General features: G+C 45.1%; 1 protein-coding gene across 10 annotated transcripts in view; it reads right to left on the bottom strand.

The window, feature by feature from the left end:
• MAPKAP1 (MAPK associated protein 1) overlaps nucleotides 1–13523 on the bottom strand; it is a 181937-nt gene that overhangs the window by 48934 nt on the left and 119480 nt on the right. For 7 of the 10 annotated variants that reach the window (XR_013834848.1, XM_079962109.1, XM_079962111.1 and 4 more), the window contains one exon: nucleotides 9016–9123. The exons of the other annotated variants lie outside the window; for them this stretch is intronic. Coding sequence is in view for 6 of the 7 variants with exons in the window: in XM_079962109.1 (XP_079818235.1) it covers nucleotides 9016–9123 (108 nt within the window). In the remaining variant the exon portion in view is untranslated. The remainder of the gene's footprint in view (nucleotides 1–9015; nucleotides 9124–13523) is intronic. 10 annotated transcript variants of the gene reach the window in all.

Genomic DNA, 13523 nt, shown 5'->3' with positions numbered 1-13523 from the left:
ACTCCCATTAGATGCTGTAAACTTCACCTCTGATTAAACAACAACGTTAACACAACGCTGGCCATGCAAATGGGTGCTGCCTTGTACTGTTTGTTTCAGCTGTTGAGTCAACATTGACTAGCTCCCTACCAGACCAGCTCCCCAAGCAGTAGTGGCCCCAAAGCTGTCCCTGCAGAGAGACTGATCTGCAGAAGATACTCTCACAACTATATAATCCATGTGGTCAAGCAGTGACTGGTGGAAAGGTGCTTCTCTGGCCAGCCAAGCAAACTGTGGAACTCCCTTCCCCATGAGGGGGAACCAAATGCTGAACTGGTCCCAAGTTTGGGCAGGCTCTCCCTTGCCCTGGGTGTAATTTACGCGTATGCAATTTCAGCAGGCAATTTTAAATGGCAAAGATGAGAACACAAGCTTTCTTTTTTTCTTTTTTTAAAGGGTGAGACCTCCAGACTCCATTTAATAGAGAACTGGTGGGGTAGGGTGGGGTAAACCAGATAAAATATGCTCTGAAAAGCTGCATAATCACTCTAAATAAAACGCAGGGAGGGAAAGGTTCAATTGGGATACAAGGATTAAGGCAGATGGCCCCGTCATTGCAATTTCACACCCCAATGCTGTGCCACGCAAAATCCAACAGGACTTCTGAAACTGTAAAAAGTAAATCAGGCTTGTTTGACTTCCTTTGTGCCTCACAACAAATGGGATCTCTTAGCAAATGCAACACTGCATGCCACAGTAACCACACCAGTCCTACGCAGGTAGCTGGATGGTAATGACTCCTCCGGAGTCATGACAGTGTTTTTCTACTACAGATTCCCAGGTTAATGTGACCATGCTATGGACTATTATCATAACATATAACCAAGAAGACAGCTGAACAAAAAGTAATGATGCATGCTCCAGATTCAACTTTCCTCTTTCAACAAGCCTTCTGAGCAGGAGTTTTTTATTCCGATCAGAATCTCAAACTGTTTAAAATTGGTTTTATATACAGGCATCCTCCCACTTATGCGGGGCTACGTTCTGGGCCCCCGCATGCATAAGTGAAATCATGTAAAGTGTTGTTGTTGTTGTTTAGTCATTTAGTCTTGTCCAACTCTTCGTGACCCCATGGACCAGAGCACGCCAGGCACTCCTGTCTTCCACTGCCTCCCGCAGTTTGGTCAAACTCATGCTGGTAGCTTCGAGAACACTGTCCAACCATCTCGTCCTCTGTCGTCCCCTTCTCCTTGTGCCCTCCATCTTTCCCAACATCAGGGTCTTTTCCAGGGAGGCTTCTCTTCTCATGAGGTGGCCAAAGTATTGGAGCCTCAGCTTCAGGATCTGTCCTTCCAGTGAGCACTCAGGGCTGATTTCCTTAAGAATGGATAGGTTTGATCTTCTTGCAGTCCTCTAAAAAGCATCTTTAAAATAAAAAGGGAAGGGAAGGGATAAAAGATTTTCCTTTATAAACCGAGGGAGCGAACAAACCTGGCTCCAGGAGACCTGCGGGGTTTGAGGTCTTTAGGGGGAAATTGCATGGGAAGCAGGGTTGGGTCAGGTTTCCTTCCTGGGTGCCGCCATTTCCCCCCTAGGAGCCCTTGCTCACTTTCCATGCAAGCAGATGCCTTCACTGTCACCACTTTTCTCTCCTCCTCCTGAGAAGGTCAGTCTCTCAGGTATGGCCACGTTGGGGGGGGGGGACGGTGGCAGGGAGCCTCCACTTGCTCAGCGAGGCTGGTGGAGGGAAGCCAGCAGGAGCAACAGCAGAATCCCAATGGTGGTGAAGCAGCAGGTGTCCCCTTTCCGTTGCCCCTGTGCCTCTCGTCCCATTCCCTCCCTCTTCTTCCTTTCTTCTCTTTACAGTGGTACCTTGGGTTAAGAACTTAATTCGTTCTGGAGGTCCATTCTTAACCTGAAACTGTTCTTAACCTGAGATACCACTTCAGCTAATGGGGCCTCCCGCTGCCGCCATGCAATTTCTGTTCTCATCCTGAAGCAAAGTTCTTAATCTGAGGTACTATTTCTGGGTTAGTGGAGTCTGTAACCTGAAGCGTCTGTAACCCGAGGTACCACTGTACTGGTAGTTGTCTGGCTGGCCCTGTCTTTGGGGAGCCCGGCTTGGCACAGGAGGGTCTCCGGATGAGCTCTACTTCAGTCTGTCATCTTCAGATCTCCAGCTCTCTCCCGTTGTTTCCCAGTATGATTCTACTTATTTATTTCCTGTCACCACACAGATACACAGCCACACATGTGTGTACATGGGGGGATGCCTGTATAAGAACATTTAGTCCAGCATCTTGTTCTCACAGTAGCCAACCAAGGTGGAAAATCCACAAGCACAAGCGCAACTCTCCCCTCCTGCAGTTTCTAGCATCTGGTATTCAGAAGCACTGCTCCCTCCGAGGAGGCAGAGTAAGGCCAGCATGACCAGTGTATGTAATGGTTTCTATATATGTAATTCTTTTACATATAACGGCATTGTGAAATCGTTTTGAGAAGTATCACAGAAAGGGATACATAAATGAAGTCTAAAAATGAAAGTCATTGAGAGCCTCTTTCAAATGCTCAGTTGTGTAACTAGAAACATGAACCCTGGAGTAAGAGCTATGGTGAGCTAGGATTAGGGCTTGGACTTGGGAAATGGCAGGTTGAAATCCTGCCTCAGGTTTTGTAGAGATATTCCCCTTTCTCTCTCATAAGGAAGAAAGAATGCCTCTTTCAAGATGGCGTTTGAAAGCCTAACCTTTTTATAAGGGATGAATGAATATGATCTACTGGTTTATTAGCTTTTTAATCTATCAAAAACTGTAAGCTAATAATCTCTGCTGAATAAAAGCATTGATTTTGAATCAGAAGTTCATATGATTAATTGATTAAAACAGTTTTATTGTTTACTATGATGAATTGATTTCATTCTCTGCAACAATTTAATAAAATTTGCAGATTCAGCAGCAGCACTTTTTAATCGAAACATTTAATTGATTAATCTAACATAGGGTGGCAACTTTTTTTTTCCTGTTGAGGGTCTCATTCCCTTGGGGTAAATGGTTGGGCAACACATGCTGACTGTTCAAAGCCAGCAGTTGGCAAGAACAAAGTTGGGGTATGCCTCCCTAATCAACCTCCCTTTACTCTGGTTGTTGTGGGAGGAAGAGGCTGCTTTTGAAAGGGGTCTCAAGTGACTGCTCACAGAGGCTTTTTGAAGGTATGGCAAGGGGTGGAGGCTGTTCACTCCTCATCTCACCAATGTCTTGACTACATTTCTCAGCCTTGATAAACACTGGATAAAGGGAGGCCTCTAAGGTGGGGTGGGGGGCAACCTCAGGCTCAGAGGTGGCTGAATCTGGCCTTCTAAATTTACTCAAAAGAATTTGAGCTCAAAGGAGATCCTCAAACTTAAGACACTTGCTGATTTTTTGACATATGATAAACTTCACAACTTGTTTTTATGTGTGTTGCGCCTAAATATGGCAGACCCTCTCACTTAGAGCTGCAAATTTAAGCAATTAAGATTTGTAGTTAGGTAAAAGTCTTGATCTTTTTTGTTAACTGATGCAGATTTTATTATACTGAACTGTTTAAAAGCATTAATAAATATGAATAAAAATATACTTGTTCTGATGGCACAAGATTAGACAGCAATGTCCTCTCAGACCAGCTGATTATATGATCAAATCAGACCTCTCTGGACCTCTAAGAGGGGCTGTTCTAGGCCTCTCTATTGGTCTTGCTTCTCACCCTCCTTGTGTGTTTTTGTTCCTGGCTAGAATATGTCCTTGAACTCTGATAATGCCTTTTGATTGTCTGTGAGTAAGATAGAGGTGTGTATGTACGAAACTAGCCTCCTATACAAATGTAACATTAACATTTGTTGCCCCGCACACTTTGGCTCCAACCAACACCAGCATGTGGCCCCTGGAAGGCTGCACAGAAGGAATGTGGCCCTCAGGCTGAAAATGATTTCCCCACTCCTGCTCTAAGGCACCCGCACTGTGAATCAGTAATACAAGTAAACATGCTCACTTATTAACTCCCTTGATAATTATCTAGAACCCATATCTTTGGAAAGCTGTAAGAACCAACCTCACAGGCAACACTGCCATTGACTTCATTGGAAGAAATGGTGCAACAACAATGTGATATATAAATGAACAAAATAAAGGGTACAAAAGCAATGAGATATATATATATATGCAAATGCTTGAATTAGGGAGGCAGAAATCTGACCCTCGGCTGCACAGAGAGGCAGTGGCGTATGTGCCCCATGTGACTCAGGGTGCTGGGGTGTATCTGTTTGCCCCTTACGATAGACAGTAAGCTTCACAAATGCCATGTTCAAGCAGCTGAGTCAAAAGGGTTAAGGCCCATGAAACAGCACCCACGCAGGAGAAACAGAATTAGCAGGAAGTTGGAGTTGTTGGAGAATATGTGAAGCTCTAAGTAACAGCTGAGTGGCAGTGTTGGCAACAGCAGCTGGCATGTCAGGAATAGCTATGCGAGGATCTGGAAGGGAAAAAACAACAAAACGCCAGAAACACACACCCCCATGTCCCTGGGGTGGTGCTGTAATTTCAGTGGAAGTGGGGAGGGAGACCAGCATTCTGCAAGCAGGCACCTTCCAGAGCTTGGGACTACAACTCCCATCAACCCTAGCCATTGGCCATGCTGCCTAGGGGCTGATGGCAGTTGTAGTCCCAACAATGTCTGGAGGCACCAGGTTAGGGAACGGCTGGTCTCAAGTCTTTGGATCCCACCCTATGCACCATTACTAGGGAGCAAGCCCCACTGACCACAGTGGGGCTTGCTTTTGAGTAAAAGTAGCATTGTGCTCCAAGACTGAGCCACAAAGACTAAATAAAACAAAAACGGAATCCCCACACAGTAGATTTTAAGAGCCTTTGTTGAAATTACTTCATGTGCATACTTAAGAACATGGACCCATTTTATTGTTTGAAGTCACAGCCACTGCCATGATTCTGAGAAATGGCACCTTTCTCAAATGCACCCTTGACAGGACCTTTTGCAGAAGCAGAGCAAGGTATTGTGTTTAAACTTTTTTTAGTTTGTTTTTCCTTTACAGCAGGGAAAGAACAGAAATTATTAGGAAAACCACTGACAAAGAAGAAAAGAAATAGTGAGCCATCTATGAGATATGAGCTGACAATACGAACACAGGAAACAGCCTTAAATCAAGTCTAGCTGCCAGCACCAGCATCCCCGGATCAGGCTTCCGGGATGAATTCTTCCACTAGATCGGAGCCTGGGACTAAGACCAGTCCCATTTTATAGAAGAGTTCTGCTTCCTGCCTGCTCCCCTCTACCCAAGACTGACAGACTCCCTTTTATCTTTTAGGGGCATGGCTTCTCCTTGGCCCCTCCCTCCACACAGATTGGCAGAGTGGCTCCCCATCCCCCAAGAAACCAACACACGAGTCCTCTACTTTTAGGGGGTATAGCTTCTTCTCAAACAGGTTGCAGTTCCAGGCTTATTAGGAACTGCCTTATACTGTCAGACCATTGGTCTATCTGGCTCAGTACTACCTACACTGACTGGCAGCAGCTCTCCAGGTCACAGATTCAATCCCCTGGATGGTATCCAATGCCAGTCCTTCTCAGAGTAGACCCATTGAAAATACCATGCACAACTAAACTTAGGTTCATTACTTTCAGCGGGTTTACCCTGAGTAAAACTTGGAGACAACCTCTTGTATGAAACCCTAATGAGCCACTGCAAATGAATGTGGACAACATTGGGCTAGAGGGACCAACCACCTGACTCTGTCTAAGGCGTGTCCTAAGGGAAGGGCTGTAGCTCAGTGCCAGAGCATCTGCCTTGCATGCAGAAGGTCCCAGGTTCAATCTCCGGCAGCATCTCAACAAGGCTCTGATGAGTGTGTGGCAAAGGCAGGGGGACGGAGGCTAACTCAGGAGAGAGGGGCAGCAGTTTATGGGGTTTGGTGCCACCCATGAGTCAGGAGCCTGGGCTAAAGGAAGGGTCAAGGTCCAAGCAGTCAAGAGATGGAGGTGGGGGCACAGGAATAGGCTTTTCAGGTGAGGGGCGGGCTGGTCAAGTCTCCACTGCCCTCTTCCCTGCTGTCTCCTAGAACCAGGAGGGGCTTCAAGAGGGAAGTGCAGAAGAAGTCTCAGGTTGCATGCACTCTGCTTCTTCGGATGAGGGTACTTAAGCTAGGGGGGAGAGGGGCATGGTGGTCCCACTGTTGCTTCAGCTGCTCAGTTGGGAAACTTAATGCCAGCTATGTAGTCACTAGGAGCATGTGTATCCAGTGCACCTTAGGAACTTCTGGAACCACATGATTTTGTCAATAAAGAATTAAATTACTGGCTGCTTGCCCGCCTTGGCTGGGTGTGCTCAGGACACATCTCCAGGAAGGACTGTGAATGTCTCCTGCCTAAAGCACATCCAATCAGTGCAGACAATATTGACCTAGAATGGACCCAATGATCTGACCCAGTGCCAGGCAGCTTCCTATGTTCCTGCCTTGGGAGCAGTGCAAGAAAATGGCAAAACGTTAATATCAACAATACAGAAGACGTAATCTTTAGCCTTGATGCTTCAAATATCAAATCAAGGGCAGCCCATACCATGACCCCTAGATGTTACTGGACTGCAACTTCCATCGTCCCCAACTGCTGGCCATGCTGGTGGGGGCTGATGGGAGCTGGAGCCCAACCAAAGCTGGTAAGCCACCCCTGCATCAGAGACCGAACAAATCTCCTGTTTCTCCAAGAAAATAACAACACAAGGTTAACCATGCAGCACCCCCACAAAAAGACCCACATTCCCTTATTACTTCAATGTACTAGTATATTGCTTAATGAAAGTTCTTAATTGTAATTCAATTAATTACATACACAGCGTCCCCAATTACATTTTCCAATAAGACATTGGCTTTGGTACAGGTCTAAAGGCACTTAACCAATTTTAATATATTAAGACCAATTTCCCTTGAATACTAATTACTATCTAACGATGAAATGAGAACCAGGAACTTTCCAGAAGCTGGGTGGGAGGTATAAAAGTAAATTAAGCGTGAATAGTTGGGGGACCTCGTAAAAGAGAGAGAGAGAAAGAGAGAGAGGAGAGAAAAAATAGGCAACGGCATTCCAAATACGAGTCTTACTGTATGTTTCAAAAGTCCCAAATATGGGAAGTGTTTTGTTAATTCTTTTGACAGCAGCAAGGGCTCTGTGGAAAAGGAGACATCTTGCTGTGTATTTGTGCTAACGCAAAGCCCTCTTTTTTAACTTAATCCCTTTGAAATATAAATGATACACTGGCTGAAAAAGAGAATTTTGGCTTGCATTTCACTAGCATCTGTTCAGCTCTGTGCAGAGAATGGATGGATATCCTCTCTCACACACATATATCACACACAATCATATATTGCACATATACATATCACACACACATTACATACGTACCGTGAGTGGATCATCTGAAATAACTCTCGTACTGAAACTCCTTTATCAGAATAAACAACTAACTTTAATTACAGCAGCTAAAATTAGACCGAAACGTATCGTGCAATTGCAGCCACTTCCAAAGGATGTGAAGAGCTCATTCACAGCTGTCCAATTCCTCACATTTTCTTTCCCCTCCACTTTGATATGCCTTAAATACTGAGTTAAGAGAAAAGAAGCAGCAAACTTAAACATATTGAGCTATGAGATAATGCCCTCTTAAACGAGAGCCAGTGTGGTATAGCGGCTAGAGTCTGGGACTTGGATCTGGGAAATCAGGGTTCAAATTCCCACTCAGCCATGAAGCTCTCTGGGTGATGCTGAGGACCAGTCACTCCCTCTCAGCCTCACCTACCTCACAGGGTTGTTGTGTGTATTAAATGAGGGGGTGAACCAGGAATGCCACCTGGAGCCCCTTGGAGGAAAAAAGATGAGATAAAGATATGATAAGCAAGGAAGCTCACTGGAATCTAATCCTTAGAAAATATAAGTTAGTTGGCTTGGGCTGTTTCTTTACTTGTGTTTCTTTACTTATTTATTTAGAATACTTACATTATGCTTTATAGCTTCAAGAAGTTCTCAGAGACACTTACAAAAGAGCTTCAGAAGTCTCATGATCTCCGAGTCAAGGAAGTGGACTTCACTCAGCCCATGATGGTCTACTGACATCAGACAGGCTCTTTCACTAAACTCTTTTTGGGGCCTGCTTAAAACATTTTTGTGTAGACAAGCTTATGCTACTTTAAACAGTTATGGCTTCCCCAAAAGCATCCCGGGAGCTGTAGTTTGTTAAGGCTGCTGAGAGTTGTTAGGAGACCCTTAGTCCCCTCCTGGAGCTACAATTCCCAGAGTCCCTTGGGAAGAGGGACTGAAAGTTAAACCACTATTGAGAATGCTAGTTCACCCACCCACCTTTCAGATCTGGCCTGCAAGGTTGATCTTGATAAGGATCCAGCCCATGCAGCTAAAATGGTTCCCCACCCCAGTATGTAAGAATGACCTGATTGGTCAATAAGCAATGGATCTGGCGGGCTGGCTTAAGAGATTAAAGATTATGTGGTTTAGAAATGCTTTTAAACAAATAAAAAGTAGAAGGAATGCTGGTAAAAGCCTGAGAAGAAGGAGTCAACCTCTGTAACAAGCCAGGCCATCCTTGCTCAGGTTTCTTGGAGCAGAAGGGTAGATCGGTGACTGGGGCAGGAGAGAGAGGGAGAGGGAGAGGGAAAGGGAGAGGTTCATAACAGGCTCGTAACTTCACAAGCACAGAGGTTAGCAGAAAACAGATTAATCATGAAGTGATAGGGTGCAGACTATTTAACCGAAAAGGTATGGAAATCAATCACTGTAGTTTTGGAAAGAGAAGTCTTTCTGGCAGGGAGGGAAGATGGCTTTGGGGGCGGTTGGGAAGAGGAAGGAAGAAAATAAAGAAATAGCCAGATCTTCTTCCAACTTTGCTTGCCCAGCCTGGGGGATCTAGAGGACATAAACAATGTGACCTTAAGCAGCTTTTACGAGAGCGCAAGAGAGGGAGGGAAAGGGCCAACAACGTACTATTCTCGCGGACGAGGCAGAATTCCAAAGTGCTCTGGCTCTCCAAGGTACAGTCTAAGTCAACAGGGACGTTGGGCTCGTTCTGCTTCTCCAGCCGGTACTGAGGGCCTGAAAACAGACAATACATTTACAGGATTTCTTTCAGCTTGGGCAGGGGGGAAGGGGGTATTTTTTTTTTGGAGGGAGGGGAGAAATAAAACATTGAAGCAGGGGTGGGGAACCTCAAGCTCAAGAGTCAACTGTGGCCCTCTAGGCTTCTCTATCTAGCCCTCATAACTCTCCCCGAGCCACATGCCCACACTCCCTTAGCCACACAACCTCACTGGCTCTGGCTCACACAGTATTTTTCCTTGTCCAGAATATGTCCTTGAACTCTGCTGAAACTTCTTGCTTCCATGGATGAAATAGAGAGAGGGATGTTTAGAAATTAGCCTGCTGAACAAAGATAAAAATTTATCCTGATTGCTCTGCCCACTTCTGCCTCTGGCCCTGCCCACCACTGGCATGCAGCTCTCAGGTTTTCCAGAAGGGATTGCGACCCTCGGGGCAGAAGATGGTTCCCCACATTAAAGGACTCCAGATGAGACAGAGTCTGAACAGATAAATAGTGAAGACCACATTTAGTTATTTATACTTCTTAACACCTCCCTGCCGTGTAAGGCAGACCAGTATTGTTCCCATTTTAGTACTGAAAGAATGTAGATGTAGAGCAAATAGATTTGTGCCCCAAGAAAAATCCCACCCACTAATTCCATGCCTCAAGGAGGGATCTGAATTTAGTAATCTGGTAAATTCCAAATGGTGTACCATAAGGGAACTTGTGTGATGGGACATAAAGTTAATTAGATAATTAAATACTCCTGTGATCATACTGCACCTGCCCATTCATAGATGCCCTGCCGTCTAATTCTGCTACATTGCACCGAGATATGAATGTATACCTTCCCGCCCTGGGGAAAGGCTCCCTTCTGCGTCTGTGCACGAGTCATGATCTGGCCTACCCTCCCTTCCAGGAAGTCTTCACTTTAAGATAGAAAACTCTTATACCTCTATGCATCGAGTATAAGCAGATCATTCAGTCCTTCTAGATAAAGAAAATGTTCAGCATCAGATGAGGTTGCCTGCTGCACCTCTTTATGAGTCTCTGCTTTGTGCAGGCTTCTTCCTAATCAGGAACCCAGATCAGCAACAACCAGGCCCTCAACTCAGTGAAGGAAGAATCTGCTTTGAGGGCAAGTCATTAAATATTACAACACACACTGGAAATCAACCCCTCCAGTTTTAATGCAGAAAACAGTAACAGAGATTTGGTAAACACTGTTCTAATTCAAAGGCATGTGATGACCATTCTCAACCTTTGACTCCTTTAAGGCTCTGAAATGCTTCTCCTTCTCTTAAGAATTTGTGGAGTGGCTGTAATGGGTTGCAGGAGGAAGGAGCAGAGAAAAAGAGCAGACAATGCTTTCTCTGGAACGGGAGTTAAGTGTCTCATCGTAATCCTCTCATAATTCAAACTCAGCAAAGCATTTACAAATATTTAAAAAGCACAGGCAAAAACAAAAACGGGCGCCTCGGACATCACATTGGTTACGAGATGGAACGTGTTAAGACAATTAATTTCAAAATTTACGGCGGCTGGGTTTCAATTATGGCTCCTCTGCCCTTCCTGCTCTCCCGTCCTCCGCCCCCCCCCCAGCCCCAGTCGTGTGAAGAGTACTCTCCCTGTGCCAGTGTAGTTTGCTCTTGATGCAGCATTGATTTGTTGGGGAAAATGAATACTCTCTCTCTCTCTCTACTCTTGGTGACTTTCTTGAACAGATGCAGAAAAAGCAGCCGATTTGTGGGCTGCAGGGGGGGAAAGCGCAGCGAGTCCCCATGTGGCTGGCGCAATCAGAAATGGCACATGTAGCTGGTTCCAGGCATTTAGGAAACCAATTGCACTCTGAGAAACAAGCAACTAGAAAAAAAAAGGAAAGGAAAGGGGAAAAGGCGCACGTGAATGCACACGCACACACAAAGAGGGATAGGAGAGGTGAGAGAACAAAGCAAAATAAAAACAAAACAAAACCACTTGCACACAAAAAGAAACACAAAGCATCCCAGAACAAAGTGGAAAGCACTTGCTCATCTTTTTTTAAAAAAAGAAAACACCCCTGTGTGCGTGTCTGTGATAAACCCAAAGTTCACAAGCTAGGAAAGGAACAAATTGGGGGGGGGGGGAATAAGTCGTGTCAAATAAGGAAAAACACATTTTATCCATGATAGCTTTTTTTAAAAAAAAGAACAAAAAAGGCATCGCCATGAGTGCCAAAAGCAGACGCTAAAATGGAAACTGTGTGCGTGTGTGTATTGTCAGACGTGGATTAAGAACTGAGCAGCCCTGTGTAAAACAATCCTCAGAACTGAGAACAGCCCCCGCTCTTGGCACCCGTGGCTGGAAAGATCCCAGTTGCCACATTTGCTTAGAAATTTGCTGCTGGCACCCATTAATGACACAACGGCTTGGAAACCGTTGTGTTGATTAATGGTCTGCCTTTTGATCAATTAATGGATTGTCTTTAAAATCAATTGGTATGCCTCCGAAACTTTTAAGAATATGGGTGCTTTTTATCTATAAAAAAGATAGTTGAAAAGTATAAAACAGATTACAATTCAACCAAAGGAAGCTACCTGCAAGAAAGGCTAAGGGATGGGTTTTCCTTTCCATCCCTAATTATGGGAACAAACACACAAGGAAAAGGGGTAGTCTTAAAACCAAGAGCTGGTATACATTTGACATTTGCCCCAAACAATCCATACATAAAGTGGCATATATCTGGGTGTGATTTTAACCTGGAGCTTCCATGTCCATTCTCCCTGTTTTCCACTGTTCGCTGTTTCAAGCAACCCTCCTCTGTAGAAACTGCTCCACACCAAAAACTCCCCCACTGAAACAACAACGAACAAAGGTATACATGGAAAATGTCCTTTTTGGGTTTTCTGAGGAGAACATTTGGGACAGAAGTTGTTTCTGGTGAACGTTGTATGGATGAGGGGGAAAGGAAGGACACACACGAATGGGTGGAGCCTACAGCTCATCTAGAAGCTCACAGTCTGAGTTGTTTCATTACAACAGCTCATTTGCAAATTCTAGACTTAGTAACCAGGGGAAATGGGACACAGATATGCTAGCTGTTGAATATATATTTCTGCAGCTTTAGCCACAGTGACAGGGGCTGTTGAGAGCTAGAGTCCAAACAAGATCTAGAAGGGCTATGTGTTTCTCAGCCCTAATCCAAGAGGCATCCCCTTCTGTCTCTTGCATGAAATAGAGAATACCACTTTTTAGATTACGGATGAAGGATCTTGTGGCCCTCCAGATGTTGCTGGTCTACAACACCCATTAGTCCCAGCTAGCCTAGCCAATGGCTAGGGATGTTGGGAGATGAGAATCCAGCAACATCTGGTTACTGCAGATGGTGATGGGAAGGAGCTGGTAGTTCAGTGAGTACAGCATGAGACTTTTAATCTCGGGGTTGTGGGTTCGAGCACCACATTGAGCAAAAGATTCCTGCATCACAGGGGGTTGGACTAGATGGCTCCTGTGGTCCTTACAATTCTATGATTCAGTGGCGTAGTGTGGGGGGTGCAGGGGGGGCCGGCCGCACCGGGTGCAACATGGGGGGGGGGGCGCTCGCAGCTCTCTGCCCCTGCCTGGCTCACTCAGGGTTAGGGGGCGCAAATTACTTGCCTTGCCCTGGGTGCTGACAACCCACGCTACGCCACTGCTATGATTCTATGATTCTTCATGGGAAATGAAAACAGAACAGGAGTGATGGTTTTAGGAAGGCACACCGTGACAATGGGAGAGTTCCTAGATTAATCAAAAAGCAAAGGGGCATTCCTAGAAGTGACTTCCAATGGTGGCTATCGTTGTTGTGGTTAAGATTTTTTATAATGCCTTCCAACACTGACTTTGCAAAGCAGCATACAAAATAAACATCAAACAAATAATGATCACGATAAAATATAATAAACTTATCTTTTTTTAAAAGCAAACCAATGAACTACCAGCAAGAGGAAAAAGTGTGTTAGTATGAAAACAGGAACATTGGCTGTTTCTGGAAAGGGGTGGGGGAAAGGAGGTGCTACATATAATATACAAATTCATGGAAGAGAAGTCAATCCATGACTATTGACCACAACACCTAAACAGAAGCTCCAGCTTCCTCTGAAGTCTACCCACAAAAAGTCTACTCACAAAAAAATACTTGCTGGGGAAAGCACTGGTGTCTTCATGCCCTGATTACCCAGAGGCCACTGGGGTGTGTGTACGGGATCACCCATTTGTAACTGATTACGTAATTTCCCTTTATTTAATTCTGCTGGAAGGCATGAACTCAGCCTGGGGGAAAACCTAAATGGTGTGAGGTTGCAGCCACGGCTTAGTTGCAAAACTCCTGGGTTCAATTCCTGGCATCTTCATGTAGCACTGGGAGAGACTCCCTGGGTTGTACCCAATCCCAGTC

This window comes from Podarcis cretensis (assembly GCF_951804945.1).
Source record: "Podarcis cretensis genome assembly, chromosome: Z".
NCBI classification, from domain to species: domain Eukaryota; kingdom Metazoa; phylum Chordata; class Lepidosauria; order Squamata; family Lacertidae; genus Podarcis; species Podarcis cretensis.
The sequence above is the reverse complement of the archived record's forward strand: the minus strand, read 5'-3'. Positions and strand labels throughout refer to the sequence as shown.